The 16,360-nt window shown below is 33.9% G+C and overlaps 1 protein-coding gene across 2 annotated transcripts in view; it reads left to right on the top strand.

The window, feature by feature from the left end:
- The window catches only part of LOC113497532 (vesicular glutamate transporter 1), a 35,441-nt gene extending 27,580 nt beyond the window's left edge, over nucleotides 1–7,861 (top strand). For both annotated transcript variants that reach the window (XM_026877112.1, XM_026877113.1), the window contains 10 exons: nucleotides 2,372–2,484; nucleotides 2,634–2,773; nucleotides 2,986–3,234; nucleotides 4,692–4,885; nucleotides 5,108–5,270; nucleotides 5,348–5,455; nucleotides 5,538–5,723; nucleotides 5,900–6,085; nucleotides 6,865–7,041; nucleotides 7,300–7,861. In XM_026877112.1, coding sequence (XP_026732913.1) covers nucleotides 2,372–2,484; nucleotides 2,634–2,773; nucleotides 2,986–3,234; nucleotides 4,692–4,885; nucleotides 5,108–5,270; nucleotides 5,348–5,455; nucleotides 5,538–5,723; nucleotides 5,900–6,085; nucleotides 6,865–7,041; nucleotides 7,300–7,500 — 1,717 coding nt within the window. In that variant the 3' untranslated portion in view covers nucleotides 7,501–7,861. The remainder of the gene's footprint in view (nucleotides 1–2,371; nucleotides 2,485–2,633; nucleotides 2,774–2,985; nucleotides 3,235–4,691; nucleotides 4,886–5,107; nucleotides 5,271–5,347; nucleotides 5,456–5,537; nucleotides 5,724–5,899; nucleotides 6,086–6,864; nucleotides 7,042–7,299) is intronic.
- The last annotated feature ends 8,499 nt before the right edge of the window (nucleotides 7,862–16,360 follow it).

Below are 16,360 nucleotides of genomic sequence, written 5' to 3'. Positions count from 1 at the left end.
TATAAAACATTGGCATTAGTTATTCCGCTTCATTAAGCTTGCTCCTTGTCGATATAATGTGTAGCAGCACATTTGACCTATTAATAGAATCTGTATGAAATTAAATCAATATTCAAATAAGTAAATGTCTGTATCCATTAACTTTACGTAGACAAACGGGGACAAAACAGTAATTATGCCATTTAGAGTTGCGTCGCATAATTATAGGCATCGTGTATGGGGTGCATTAGCGGCACAATGAAGCGCCGCCGACACGACGCTGCCAAGGGGCTGGTAAAGGGGACAGAGTAACAAAATTGATAATAACCTATTTTTATGTAGTGTTATTAAAAATATTCCTCAGGCTATATACAACGCTAAGATAAGCTGCTCTACATCTGCTGTACTTTTTTTTGTCCTTTTACTTCTATAAATAAAAGTCATGCTTTTAAAACTTTGTCATTCGATTAGCTAATCGATTTCAAAAGATTAATCTAAAAGCTAAAATGTTTTAAAACAAATCAACGCCCAAGTTTAATCACATAATTGAGTAATCAGCTCGACACACAGATGTGTCGGCTGGCGTAACTGTTGACGTCGGCATCTCGTCCAGTCACAGTTAAACGCATTAGCGCGGGGGCTATGGTGCGAGTTGGGAACGAGTGATGGCGTATCGGCTCGTGTTGGGGCGTCGGGCAACTCCACATCGCGCCTCGTTTCCACTTGGTTATGCCTTTTATGCGACGATTCATTACCAACAACGTTAAACGGGGGACGGGAACAGATAGCAACATTTATTACTTTTGTCAGCGGAAAAATGAATTTACACGCCGATGACTTACGTACTGTCGTCGTCGCCCACAAGTCGTTATGCTGCTACATTTAATGGCTTTTGAATTTTACTGGTTTGTTGTGTGGATTTTTTAGATCCGTTTCATTGTTGGTTTGAGTCATCTTGAATTAAATTTTGGTCTGATTTATAATTTATTGCGTCATCAAACGTAAAGTCGTCATAACAATAAACAAAAGTGCAGTGTGGAAGATTATTATTATAAAGGTTGACTTAAATCTTCAAATAATTTCCATATAAAAGCATGGCTTTGAAATTATCCGTGTACCTTATATCCATGCGATAAACAGGACTTTAATACAGTTACAGCTTTTCCGATACAATCCCCGTAGCTCGAGCCGTCAAGAGTGAAGCCTATTAGTTTGCAAACAATGAGTCGCGACGCGCAACGCCAACGGCAACTAATTCAATTTGCCCACTAATGGGCCCACGGCAGGTCGCGCTAGATCGAGAGCTAACAAAAATCCACTCTCCCGATTATTTGGTAAAGCGTAAACAAGTTAGGGCTTGCAAGTATAAAACATTTTAAAATGGCGTTTCTCGTTTTAGAAATGCATTGCTTAGTTCGGAAATTGCTGAGTCACCAACATGTATACAAGTTATAATATAACAGGGTACGAAAGTATTTAAAACAATTTCTATAGAGGTATAAAAGTTGTCCGGTCTTCCTATTGACTGTGGCATAGTCTGTTAACTGCATTGCACTGTACAATGGATACCTAAGTGAAGAATCTCTGACACGACGCAAAGTTGGGAAAGTTCTGCAGTTGTCTCCGACTCTCTCATTAATTTATTGTGAAGAATTTGAATAAAATGTAAAGAAATAAATACTTGATTTTTTAAAACCGCGCAAAGATTTGCTCATTTCTTTCAGTGTTTCATTCTATAATCATTATTTTTTATGTTAAACTCGTTTTCATAATGTCGACATTTATTAGGCAACATTTGTCTTTAACGAGGAGAGTCAAAAATGTTTAAGTAAATTAAATAACCAATCATCGCAATCGCAATACGTTTGTAGATTTTAAAAAGAAAACACATCTAATTTTTAAATAATGAAACAGATTTCATTCCAAGTTAGGTGCTATTGTGATGTAAGAGGTTTATTATTGGTTTCCACCGTTCCTCGTGGCGCCGTGTGGGGTTCAGGTGCGATCTACATGTCACCCCTATTAGCCGGCAGACGCATTTTAATTTTATTTTCTCATACGAGGTGTGTCGTTTCCCATCCGCTTCAATTACAGAGAAAATAGCGCGGAATAACGGAGTAAACTAATTGAAAGTCTATAAGTCTGAATGTGATCGTGGAGCAGTGGAAAAGTTCATTAGGACGAGGATTTTGTTGCTTGTTTTACTTTATAAGAGGGTTTAATTTCTAGTCTATTTTTACTAAATCTTTTGTTGATAAAAAAATATCTTTGTCCTTTGTGAGTTTCTAACAGATAATGTACCTTTAATGTGTCATGATGATCAGTAGACCAAAACATTTATTTTGTTGTTCAATTCGTTGACCCAGATTTACAACCGTTTAATTTGTTTCAGAAATACTCAATATGAGAACTTCCACGTCGATCAGAAGGGTTACGACCAAATGTACGATGGCGAGGACTTGGAGACGCCACCGTCACCTGACAGACCCCCACCACGAGCTATAGGTAAATAACATATAGATAGATTTTGAACTTGAATGAAAGTTTTCAGAATTTTACACTCCTTGTTTTTTAGGAACTTATGAAAAAAATTAAAATAACTATTACGCATTAGAAGGGTATGAACTATTATAGACAGCCACGTTTTGTCCCAGATAAATACGTTCGCGCGGAATGTCCGTGCCTGAGTGCGCGCTACACGGTAGCGCTGCTCGCCTGCTTTGGCTTCAGCATCATGTTCGGCATGCGCTGCAACATGAGCATGGCCAAGCTGAAGATGACTGAGAAACAAGCTGTAAGTATCACAAAAATTACATTTTGCACTTTGTGTAGAGCGAGACGCGGACTAGAGATGAAGCTGTGCATTGTGTCTATTGCGAATTTAAAAACAAAGTTATTTTTTTTTGGTTTTCTGTGTCTACTATTAATGTATATGAGCATTGTTTCGTTTCTCTTTTCAAGTAGCTGAATAGAATTTAACAGATTTTCGTTTTACTTGTACCTTAGCAAAACTCAACAGACAAGGCACCATTCGAATGGACAGTGAGTGTAGAGTCCTCAATAGACTCATCTTACTTCGCCGGCTACCTCATCACCCAAGTCCCTGGTGGTTTCCTGGCCTCCATGTACCCTGCAAACAAGATCTTTGGTGTAGCTATCGTGACGTCAGCTATATTCAACATGGCGATCCCTGGAGCGATGTCCGTGGGGCCTGCCGCGGTCGTCATCTTAAAAGTTGCCCAGGGATTTGTTGAGGTAAGTTTCATAGTAATTTCGCGTTTAAACCAGCGACTAGTTAAGTGATTTTTACAACAGTTATAACTAATTTGGATCATAATTGTACTTGTTATTACAAGAAAATATTTCTTAGTGCGTGGGGATGCCGTTTTAGGGATATTTAAGTGGCGGAAATAACTATGAAGTTCAAATAAAACGACTTAGTTTATCCCAGAATCCGAACGAGCACAACAGACAGAACAAATAATGAACCAGTAGGGAAACATGTAACGAGTGAAATGACACACGTTTAAAATTTAGGACATTTGACATTCGAGACGTGACGTCGCATGATCAGGCTTATTACTAATGCTCAAATTTTGAGTCCGGGGATTGAAACGAACCTACCACTTGTCACGTTTGGAATTCATACTCCCCCAATTTGTACTTTTGGGACTGAATGCATATTTCGAGTATTAGAAACTGTTAGCAGATACTTTAAATTTGTTTTTAGGGTTACAAGGATTGGAACGGTCTTTGATGATGTGTGTTCAGAGATTTGTTTTAGTTAATGGTGTTTGTTCTGTAAACATTTTAGTTTCCTTTTGTTTTTATAAGCATCGTATTTTTAAAGTTGGACTTTTATTTTTGTATATCAAGCACATTTTTACTAATAAATATATTTGAAATTTATTAAAATTCAAGGTGTTCTAAAAGTTCTTACAATTACTTAAAGCTGCTCGAGTGTTTAATAAAAGCAAACGCTTACCGAGCTTTACATCAGAAAAAAGTTTAATTTAAAATGTTCGAAGTTGAAAAATGGGTTTTAAATTACATCAGTAGTACCTTCTATTTAGGTTTCAAAGGAGCGAATTCAATGATTGCCTACAGAACGATCGGTATCTATCGTCAATCGCTCTTGAGTATAGCCGACATCGCTTACCGAAGTACAAAGCCTCTTCAGGATTACCGGGCCCTTCGTTGCCATGGTTACGTATTTACTCGTCTCCGCATATCCCGGCTTAGTTGATTCTTCAATGCCACTGCTATCCTATTAAATCTTTAAGGTTGGGTCCATTGATATTATATAGAAATCTTTAATCCATCTTTTCTATTTGATTTGATATTGTAGCAACGGATTTCTCGTGATAAAGAAATTCTATAGAGAGACATAAATAAAATAACTTATGAGTCGAAAAAATATACGGTTATGCAATATATATGTATCCGTATTATTCAGATATAATCTGTAGAAGTGCGAACACCTATAATAATATCAATACGACACCTTTGAGGTACGAATAAATTCATCGAAAATAGATTAATAAAAAAAAATAACCTATAGTTGAATGATCAAAAGGTTGCTTGCACGATTTTTAAAATAACAGGACTCTTCCCCGTCTCCTTTTTTTTAAACCAAGGGTTAGCTGGTAAATCCACCTTTTGTTTTGTCTCATTTTGGACACAAATCTTTATTTCTATATTTATTACCCCAGGGTGTGACCTACCCCTCATGCCATGGTATCTGGCGGATGTGGGCTCCTCCCTTGGAGCGCTCGCGGCTGGCGACCCTCGCCTTCTGCGGCACCTACGCCGGCATCGTCATCGGCATGCCGCTGTCTGGTATACTCACAGATTACATCAGCTGGCAAGCTCCTTTCTACTTCTACGGAGTTTCTGGAGTCATCTGGTAAGTGAACATGAAACAGCCAGAGTTAAAAAAAAGTTAAGTACTATTTTGATTGGTGGCTTCGTCAAGTAGGGAAGTGCCTTTTATGTGTCATTATTCTTTCCAAGTCTGAGAGTTATCTGTACAAGAGATTAAAAAAAGTTTATGCAAAGTTTTGCAAAGAGAAGACTATGAAGACTGATGTAAAATTTAAAATGCTACTTAACAATTTGTTTTATGTAGGTACACCTTGTGGCTCTGGCTGGTGTTCGAAAGGCCCAGCAAGCATCCCACTATCGCCGCCAAAGAGTTGACCTACATAGAACAGTCTCTTGGGACTGCAACGCAGGCTGCGATGCCTGGATTCTGGTCTACGCCGTGGAAGGCCTTCGCTACTTCACCACCAGTAAGTTATTTTCTTGGAAATACCTTAAGTTGTGTTTTTTTGTCGACGGTGCAAAAACTGATTTTGTATTTTCGTAGGTTTACGCGATCATCGTAGCAAACTTCTGCAGAACATGGAATTTCTGTCTCCTAGTCATTTTCCAGTCATCATATTTCAACACGAGATTCAACATGCAGATCACTGAGGTAGCGTCCTTAATTTTACTTACGTCGTGCCAAACTAGTCCAAGTTTAAGTGGCCCGTCCTTATTGTATTTCGTCGTTTCAGTCTGGGTTTGTTGGCGCCATTCCACATTTAATAATGACGTCACTGGTGCCAATCGGAGGCATGATGGCAGATTACTTGCGTAAAAATAACATCATGACTACGACCAACGTGAGGAAACTTTTCAACTGCGGAGGATTTGGATTAGAAGCGTTCTTTTTCGTGCTAGTCGCTTATGCCAATAACAAGGTAAACTATTTTCAATGAATAATAATTTTGGTTTCTTTTCCGTTCATTGACTGTTCAAAACTTAGAATTGTATAAAGGTGTCTATACCAATACATATTATATACATACATTATATTAAATGTTAAACTCATATAAAGAAAATGTGAACTTAAATTATTTTTCCTTTTTTTTCTTAGTACGTCGCAACTATAGAGCTGACGCTGGGTGTCGCGTGCAGTGGCTTCGCCATCTCTGGCTACAATGTGAACCACCTGGACATCGCGCCGCGTTACGCGTCCATCCTCATGGGTCTCTCCAACGGCATCGGTACCATCGCTGGCTTCGTCGTACCCATCGTTATTGACTACATGACGCAGGAGAAGGTATGATTTAACACATCTTAGTTTAGTGGGCTCGCTCAAAATAAAAATTCTAACAATGTTTATGGGTGTGGATGTAGGATGATTTGCTTCGAGTCACTTTAGGAGAAATACTATGTTGTTTTTTATCATTGGATTTTACCGAGAAAATAGAAAACGGCGAAACAAAAATATTGAATTATATCGTCATATTTATTAGAATCTGCAGCACCCTTCCCCCATGGCTAGGTGCCGCTTTCAGGCGCGAACTAGCGAAACAAAAAGTACATTCGTCCATGGCTAATTTAAAAAAGGAAATCGAGCTTCGTGAAGTCGTACGCGGAATATACAATGAGTATGATTGTGGGTGCGCGGCGATGCGTTGAGCGGAGCCTGAGCACTTTATTATCGCCCGCCGAACACGCACGACTGATCAGCATTGTGCCGTTATACAGATATTTGTTACAGATACGCTTATCTGAAGATAATGAATATTTTGTACTCTTGAATCTTAAGTTGTTATTGTCTTGTCAGGGTAGTTTATGGCTCTATTTGAACGTTAGAATAAGAATAAATAAATCATTCAGGCACATGGCTTTTAAATGAATACTTAGTACAAGCTTTCTATAGCAGCTATAACCTTTTCATTTATTTCGTAACATTCTAAAACATTCTAACAAAATCAGTGGTAATTGTGGGCCTAGATAAGATGAAGATAGATCAGATATAAAACTTTTTTTAGCTTTTCTAGGCAAACATATTGAGGATAAACAAATAACTAATATTAAACGAATTCTTAATAGAATCAATTGGAGAAAGCCATAACGGAATGGCGGGCGGTGTTCCTGATGGGCGCGACGGTACACTTCGTGGGTATTACTATATACGCTATCTTCGCGTCCGGCGAGCTGCAGCCGTGGGCTGAAACAGCCGTCGAGGAACCACAACCCATGAAGAGTTTAGAAAATGAAACAACATTCGTGAGTAAACTCATTATTTTCTATTTTATAGGGATTTTAGATGATTTGCTATGTCTACAGTGTATTTTTCCGATGAATTCGTTTTGAGGTTATGTGTGCCATACCTGATCTCGAAAACGGTGGCAATTACGTCTCTGAACACGAAATAAATAATTGTACGAATGATCAAATAAAACAAGGCCTAATGCAAGTAAGGCCTAAAAAACTATGGCACGTAATTATGTACTATTTCTGAAGCGACGAAATTTTTTATCCAAGACGGAGCGACCATCAGCGCCACTAAAGGGTTCAGACCAACCTGGGTACGGGGCTATCGCGCCACCCCGGCCGGCCGCACCGCCCCAAGCCCACGTGCCCAACAACCCATTCGTGTCAGGCGCTCTCTACCAGGCCGAGCCCGTACAGCCACCAGCGCACGACTACTACGACGGCACACAGGAACAACCTTACAACGAGTAAAAGTAAAACAAATTCAAATATCTCTTCAAGTTGTATTTTTATTTTAAAACAGCATTTCAGCCTTCATCTATGCTTTAGCACTACATTCTGTCACTACTGATACCCTGGTACTTCAACGTTCGGAGTGAAACAGCTGGTTGCTATCGTTATAAAAATGCAACTTGAATGAAAATTAACGGAAATCTTTCTTCGTTATTGATGTGTCTAATAGATAACTAAATAAAATGGTAAACATGTTTTCTTATATCACTTCGGTTTCAACATTGACTCCACGTATCACTCGTATTTTTATAGGAATATTAATATTAACATTGTTGTCATCGTTAGCTTGTATGTTAAATCGTTTAGCGTTTAGAAGTGAATTTATCGTTTATCTAAATCAATTTCTACGCAGTGTTTCGTTTGTGGAAACTTTTATTTTACGTAAATCGAGTTCTTAATAGTGAGCTTTCGAAACCTTGAGCTTGTCATACGATACATTTAAGTTATTTGTTCTGAATACCAAACGTACCTGTTTTATTTACATTTGTACTTGTACAGGTGTATATAAATTATATTGGCATATCACAGTAGAAATATTCGACTTTATCACTGGATGGGTTAAGCTTAGTAATCAATTTGTCGTTAGTTTTGCCTCATGGAATCGTACTTACTATAAAATTATGGTTACTATAACATTTCTAGTCCTTGTTACTAAGTATCATAAAACTGTTGTAAAATGTTTATAAATATTTACGAATTAAATTAAATTGTTCAAATTTAGAATTGTATTTAATTGGACGCGTAAATGTATATGTATCATAGGAGTAGAAATTGAAATAAAATGTTAATACTAAAAAGGGAAGTAATGTAATCATTCTTGTGAATATTATTTACGTATGAAAAATACATTTAATTTTATTTATTTGTATTATTATATTTGAATTAAATTGTTTTACAATAATTCAAATATTACGCATAAGTTATTTGAATAGGTACTTATATTTTTTATTTGCTGACAATTGTAAATAATATATGTTGAATAATACGGCTTTAGTTTATAATACATTTATTAGGCTTTTAAGTTTAGGTTCTTTTAGTAAATTAATGGTTAGGTATGGTTGTTTAAAACACATTTCCCTTCCAACTGAATTACGCTTGTAGATTAAATATTTAAATTAACACTATAAGTATTTATCGTAGTCTATTGAGTTAATAGTATACTATATATTGCTCAGTTTATTTAGCTTTTAAAGCAATTTTCTCAATTTCGTTCTAATGAAAAAGTGAACAAAAATATACAAAAAAAACTTTCTTCTGTTACTTGTGTACTGTATGTGTAAACTGTCTGTGTGTACTTTGTAAATTAAAAAAAAAGAGTGAATGCAAGGTTTTGTTTGGGACTGCCTGTATAAATATAGCTTTTAAGTATATACCCACAAAATATTAATGTGATATAAATTAGTAATATTATTCCTAGATGCAGCTTGCAGGTATAATTTAGTGTAAATATTGAATACAAATATGCACGCGCTTATCTGTTACAAAATAATACTAGATTAGACTTAATTGCACCGATTCATTTTTTAGCAGAATAATTATTTGTATACTGTGTCAACATAAGTTATTATGGAATCAGAACCACATCTGATGCTCAAAAAACTTGAAATTGAGTATAAAACCTTGTAGTCATCATCATCAGTCATCGTCATCAGTCATACTTAAAAAGAACTTTGGTGTGAAAAAGTAACTAACATAAATACCAGTCTCCTCTACAAAAATCTGAAAACGTTTGAAAAATAACACCTTTAGTGTACTTTGTGTTGACACAAGTGACAAATTCAATGTCTTTGTTTCTGTAAATAATAATTATTAGATTTCACATTAGTTTAGATAAATGCACGTATTCGCTCATTAGTATTAAGAGCTGCCTCTAAGAATATACGATTGTAACAATATTTATCCTAGAAGGAAAGTAAAAAAACTCTACAAAGGTTAACGATGAAAAAATTACGCAGTGTTAGCACATTGAATCAAGCACGTGACTTAGACTTGGTACTTATGGTGAGGCGTATAATATCTGCCTGTACAACTTTATGACGACCATAACCGCTGCGTTAAGAGAATATCGGATTAGACGAAGAACTAAACTATATTAAAATATATTAAATAAGAGGCGATTCAATCAGCGTTAACATTGTACAGGTACAATTTTTCTTAAGGCTCAGTTAGAACATCACATCAATCGTATGAGGCAGCTTTAGAATAAGGTTGCTGTGTCAAAAACCAGCATGTACATATAGAAATAAATATACAGTTATAATAAACTGTATAAAGTGTAGGCGACAAATAATAATTTAATAAGTAATTTAGTGTGGTTTGACAATAAATAAACAAACCGATAATAATAATCTTGTATTTAAGTAATTAAGGCCTAAAATAAGTGCTTACTCTACAATCCCTTATAGTTAGATCCTATGTGATTTTAAGACAATAATTTATCCTCTTATTAAACGTTTCATTGCTTCATAAACTTTAGCTCAAAATAAATTAATTGACAATAATATGTGACTGGTGGTTTGTGAGACCAATTCACTTGTTAAAACGCGCACTTGTTTTAAAATCAAACATCTGAACATCGACAAAAAATACCATTAATAGTTCAAAATTGAGTCGGTCGCAAGAAAGTGAAGCTATGTGACGAATAAAAAAGATATCAAAAGAATTCTTTCACAGCAGAAATATTGCAAAATAAGTCAAAATTTGAAATTTAAACCAAATGAAAGTCAAAGATCAGCTTTCAAGTAAGAACAAGCATTATTGAAATACTCTACATGCAATTCGACGCTGTAATATGATTAAGAAAATAAAACCTTAATTCGTACAAATTAAAATTCCATTTACAGTAACGTGAAATGATTCATAATCACTTCAACAGTATTGTTGTATTCAAAATAAGAATTCAGTTCCAGCACCATCGTTCAAAGTTATAGTAAGACGATTGTGAAAGAGAGGTGACTCTACGCCATGTAGCGCGCTGTCACCTTTCCACAGTCCTCTATAGTACATAACTTTAAGACATGGTATGCCTTCTGATGTGATTTCAAAACGTCTAAAACAAATTTATAGAAACAGTTTTAAAAGTGCATATTAAAGAACGCTTCGACCCAAATGATTCACCATTGAATGTCTCTTTGTAAATACTCATAATGAAGCAAAAAAATGCAAATATAAAGGAACATACTGTAGTTAATATCGCGTAAGAATTAGATAGGTTTTTGGACATGGGTGAGAATTATCATCTCAGATCCGATTCACATATAGTCCCTTGAGTTTTATCATACATTAAAGAAACAGCTTATCTACTCATTTCGTATTTATTGGCTGAACACTTCTCTCACATTGTTACTATTCTAATTACCTATATTCATCCTTGAACACTATCATGAAATTTTTTTCTTGTATTTAAAACACGACAGCAAAAATCTGTAAAGTTATCTAAACAAGGCAGTCCAACTGTGTCTACACAAAATCATATTCAAGACCTTCTGAGGGCTAAACATCTTAAATATCCTAATGGCAGAAGATAAATTTAATAACAAGGAATCTTCTCGGCATGGGTTTGGACAGCCATACAGCACATAGATTTTAGAAAAAAGGCGTAGTAACTACATGAATAATTTTATAATAATGTTCGTGATACTTAGGAGGTCTACCTTTTTCTCTTAAAGTAAAAAGAAAGTAAAGAAAGAGAGAGTTCTAAGTTCTACCTTCTACACTTTAAAGTACCCTGTGTTGCATCCAAACTGCATGAAACTATCTTTAAGAGGCGGTGGTAGGCCTCCCGATTTAATAGCACTATTGTGAGCTAGTACACCGTTTCATAAAACATCAAACATCTCTACTCATATAGGTCAATAATTTTCACATTTTACCAATAAGTTCGAGTATTTGTTAAAACTAAATCATTTTAGACTTAATTATATAGTATAAAGCGAAGTCGTTGTTTTAAAATGATCTCTACGCCGTCAATTCTGTGATGTAAAATACTTTGACTAACTTCGTCAGAAACTTGAGTGTGTAGTGTTGATATATATTTAAAAGTATACCTATTCTATTGTTATTTTAGCGATAATATATCAGTTAAACTTACTAATAGTTGAATGATCAACATTCACAATTAGATTTAATGTTTAGTTAAAATATTTTCGGTAGTCCTTCGTGTTATTTTAATTTTGTTAAAGTTAAGACGAAGAATGTTAAATTTATAATAATAATCGCATATCACTGGAATAACCTAATCCTTACACATAAAGATTTTAGAGAATTGAGTACTTAAGAATCTATTTTTATATCGTACGAGTCTTATTTTTTTTTTAACGTACATATTTTTGTACGTGGCCGGGAATTGTGCACAGTACTATAAGGATTGTTTATACGATCAACTTGTATTATAAATATTAGTATGTATTTATATGGTAATATATTTCTAATGATAATTTTCACAATGTCCAAAGCTATGGCGGAAAGGGTATGGATCCCCCACGCACTTGTTGACGCGCACTTATACAGTCTTTAAATTAATAATATATATATCTAAAATATAAAAATTTCTTTGAACCGGTGAAAATTAAAAAAGTGTTATAAAATTGCTAATAATATATATTATTATAAATATATATTATTAGCAATTTTATAACACATTCTTTGTTTCATAAATACGCTGCTATTTCTTTCTGTCCTTTATTTTGCGATAAAGTTTTTTCCCTCTTCAAAAATGTTTTTATTCAAGTTAATTCTATTTTTGATCCTCAATAGCTGCTACTGAGTAAAATACCTAGTATAGTTTACAATTAGGTTAATATTAAGACAATAATTATAATATTAAATGGGGTGATCTCACTCTATAAGGCTGTGGTGACAATAAAGCTTGATGAAGCGAACCTTAGCTGTAAATACATAATAATAATTAAGACAATACAATAGAAACAATAATATGACAAATAAATATATACCTAGGCTTAAATAATAGGGTAATTGTAGCAATATTTAAAAATCTATAAGTAAAATTAATAATTTATTTATATATGAATATCGTATATTATATTTATATATTTTAATATCAATTTGATAGAATCATAAATAATATTTTGTTTGTATCTATATAATAACTATCTATTTCTATGTACGTATATAAATATCATATAATATAATAATTAATTAGATATGTATTTAAAACAATATGTATTTGCAATGATTTTTCTTACAAAAACTTCCTAGTATATATTTGATTTTCACATTGAATATATATTTATAAAAGAATATATAAGTATATAGATATATTAAGTTCTTATGAGTAATTAAGTACTGTAAATATGAAGACCTAAGTCTAAGAGATATTATAGGTGATTCAACTCATATTTGCGCGCGGCGTTATGTGTGGGTAGCTCTTGTACATACACAGTGACGTTGTGTTCTAACACAGCTTTGATTTGTGTGTCACTGTCACACAAGTAAAGCTTCCATTATAAATGTTGCAGTCAATCGCACGCACACATAGCGCCGCGCGCACAAATAAGTTGAACTATCTGTACTTGCATGGATGCACTGATTTGTCAATTACTGATTAGACATGTATAAGGATTTGCTTTCGAAGTCCTAACATAAACGACGATGTACATAATTTGTGTCGCTTCTCCATTTTCTGCCTTATTTACTTTGTCTTAAAGCTTAATTTAGATAATATTTATTGCCAATAGGAGCCTAGTTGCAGTGTATTTATTTATGTAGGCATCAAAATTTAGACGTTTCTTTAATTAATGGCAGTTTAGGAAAGCTATTTGTTAGATTGTATGAATTCTTTTGTTTTCTATGTTGCGCCGGTTCAGATATACGCAGCGTCGGGCTGGTATCAATAAATTACAATATACTGAGTTCCGAGGCTAAATAACCTGTAATCTGATTACAATGGAACTTGGTAAAATTTATCCAAATGAACCTAGTCCACTGAAGCAGACAAATCCCGAACACATTCTAAATACTCAAGGTTTAACATCTATTTCAAATCCTCCAAGTAAAAACGTATAATTATATCGCACTGTAATTGATCCACTGTTGGGCAAGGGCCCCTCTACTTCCTAAATAAATACTAAGACCCTTATTCATCCAGTATTGCTAGTCCGGCATTGCGATAAATATTTTTTTAATATGTAAAATAAAACGTAATTTTTAAATTGTGTCGCAAGCATAAAATTTAGTTTCAATCTGGCCTATAATCAATTTAGTGTGTAAATATTATTACAGTTAGACAATAATAATATATTTAGTATTAGGTAGGATAACTTTAATGGAATGACGAGACAACATCTTGTAGTACTTGAAACCAAGTCGTTGTTACTTAATGCGCTTATTAGATATCCCTGAGCCTTAATTTACAATGTTCAGTCAAATAGTACCGGAATGGAAACAACTCTACCGATGGGGTTATAGCGCTTCTTAATCATGCGAGAGACCGTGCCAACGATGGCTAACTTCTAGCTAGCATGTCCCACTATAGATAGCATGCAAGATATTCGCTGAATTTACATAGAAACTAAAGCGTTAATAATAAAACTTCTATCAATGTTAAGTGACCCCGAACTGTTACGCAGTCTACGTCTTATATGTTAAGAAGACACAAATATACAATACTAACATAGGACATGATTAAAAACTATCCCTTAGCGTTAATAATTGAAGAACTCGTAATAAGCGCATTAAGTAGGAAAGGGTAAATTGACAGTCAACTCAACATCAAATAGGCAAATTTTGGAATGGATAAATATAAGTATCATAATACACCCAGTGTGTAATAATCTAAGTAAGGATTGTGTAGATATATTAAGCTCGGTGGAGCTCAGCCCAAAATAATGACAATAAATTTCGTAGATGCAATGTAAATATGTTGCTTTTAAATTAAGATAGCTTAATACAATCTAGTTAGTTAAAGTATTAGTACCTAGGTATATTTATGTTTTTACATGATTTTATATATTTTAATGAGTTTTCAAAATAAAAGATTTAGTTATTTTTCACCTGTAAATATTAGACTTTTTCTTGTTTGTTTAACATTGAATTTATTTTAAAATACTATTTGTTTTAATGATTAAAATGTTGTAGACTATATTAAGTTCTACATTATATAGTTTAGTTGATGACTTATTTTCTAGAAGCATAATAATATTTAACTTAAGAAATAATTTAGGTGTAAAATAATATAGTTTTGTCAGTCTGTCGAATGCTCTCAAAATTTAAATATTTATTGTTAAAATATTTTATGTAAATACTTACTTACGTATATTTTCTTCTAGTTATATTTATTATTGAATGTAGGCAAGTTTAAGTTTAAGGAAGGGAATGTGTTTTAAATAGCTCCTATGATACAACGATTGGTTATTTTTACGAATAAAAATTATGTGTTCCTTTGTTGCCAAAGATATAATTGAGTTACCTTGTAAGGCGTGATTTTTGTCTACATAATATAAAAAATGCAATTAAAATGTCCCCTTAAAAGAGTGGCAATCTATAAAAGTTGAAGCTTAGTATTTAGCTGAAATCTGAGGAACTTAAAGAAATTTGTAACAATTTTTATCGATCACTTTTCTGAGACCATTAAACCCCTTTGACGATTTCTGTCATTGTGAACGTGGAAAAATGTCACTCCTTTACGAGGATTGTAAAACATCATAGCTTTTGAAAATACACATTAGTTGCATACGCATAAATATACCCAATCTAGTCAAATACAAATTATTGAAAATTTCGTGTTAAAGTTCAATTATTTGTTAAAAACTTTAGTGTGGTTTATAACAAGTTATAAACGGACTTGTATGCGTAGCTGTTTCCCTAGTCAACTCAAAAATATTGTTTACATTTAATTTATTATAGACGTGTAAGAATTAAAAACTAAAGCTAATAAAATGAAACTGTAAATACGTATGTTGTGTACCTCTTTATATTGAAATGTTGAAGAATATTAATCTATATATTTTTACGGGTTGAAGGTCATTGTAGAGACCATAGTTGGTGGGAAAATCTTGACATGCTGCAGTTGGTACTATTTGTTCATATTCAGTATCAAACATGGGGCATTCAACGTCAACCTGTTTGTCAAACCTCAAATCACATATTTTGATGACAACCATCGTTGTTTCGATGGAGCCTCAATCTAGAGCAGTTGTAGAAATGACACAATACAAACACATTTGTTGTCTCCCTCCCTCACTACTGCATCAGTCTTACTTTGACAAACGGTAACGGCTTTAAAACAATTGAATGACTAACTCTACATTCACCTGCCATATTGTTTGACGCTGAATATTTAAAAGTACCACGTTTGGAAAGTTCGCTTGTAAGTATTCAGAAAAATCTAAATGTACTAGAGTCTGTTAATCTACACGTTCAGAACTTCTAGTAAAATCGTAGTTATATTGCAAGGGATTTGAACGCAATGTTACTTTCTGTGTAGCTGATAAATGTGTAACAAGAAGATCTCGTTTGTACCTATATTTGTTAAATCATTGTTCCTTAGTACTAAGTGCATGTAATTTCAAGTACTGTCCTCGCTGTGAAACTTATATGCAAGTCGTTTCGAAATGGTGACATTATCTTCCCTAAATATATGTTTTAAAATTACGGATGGCTTTTAATTTTATTACCAAATAATTGTGTTACACGTATTCAATCTTGGTGGCTTATAATTCAGTGAGCCAGTCTATCACCGGCTTTTTAATTAGACTATTCCAAAGTGTGGAAAGGAGACGGCATACTACGTGTATAGCGGCAACTCTCTTGCACTTCTTCACAGCTTCGTTTTTAAATGACATTTGTTGTAAAGACACCT

Source organism: Trichoplusia ni, chromosome 9 (genome assembly GCF_003590095.1).
Source record: "Trichoplusia ni isolate ovarian cell line Hi5 chromosome 9, tn1, whole genome shotgun sequence".
In the NCBI taxonomy this organism is placed as follows: Eukaryota; Metazoa; Arthropoda; class Insecta; order Lepidoptera; family Noctuidae; genus Trichoplusia; species Trichoplusia ni.
This window is presented reverse-complemented; position numbering and strand designations above follow the sequence as displayed.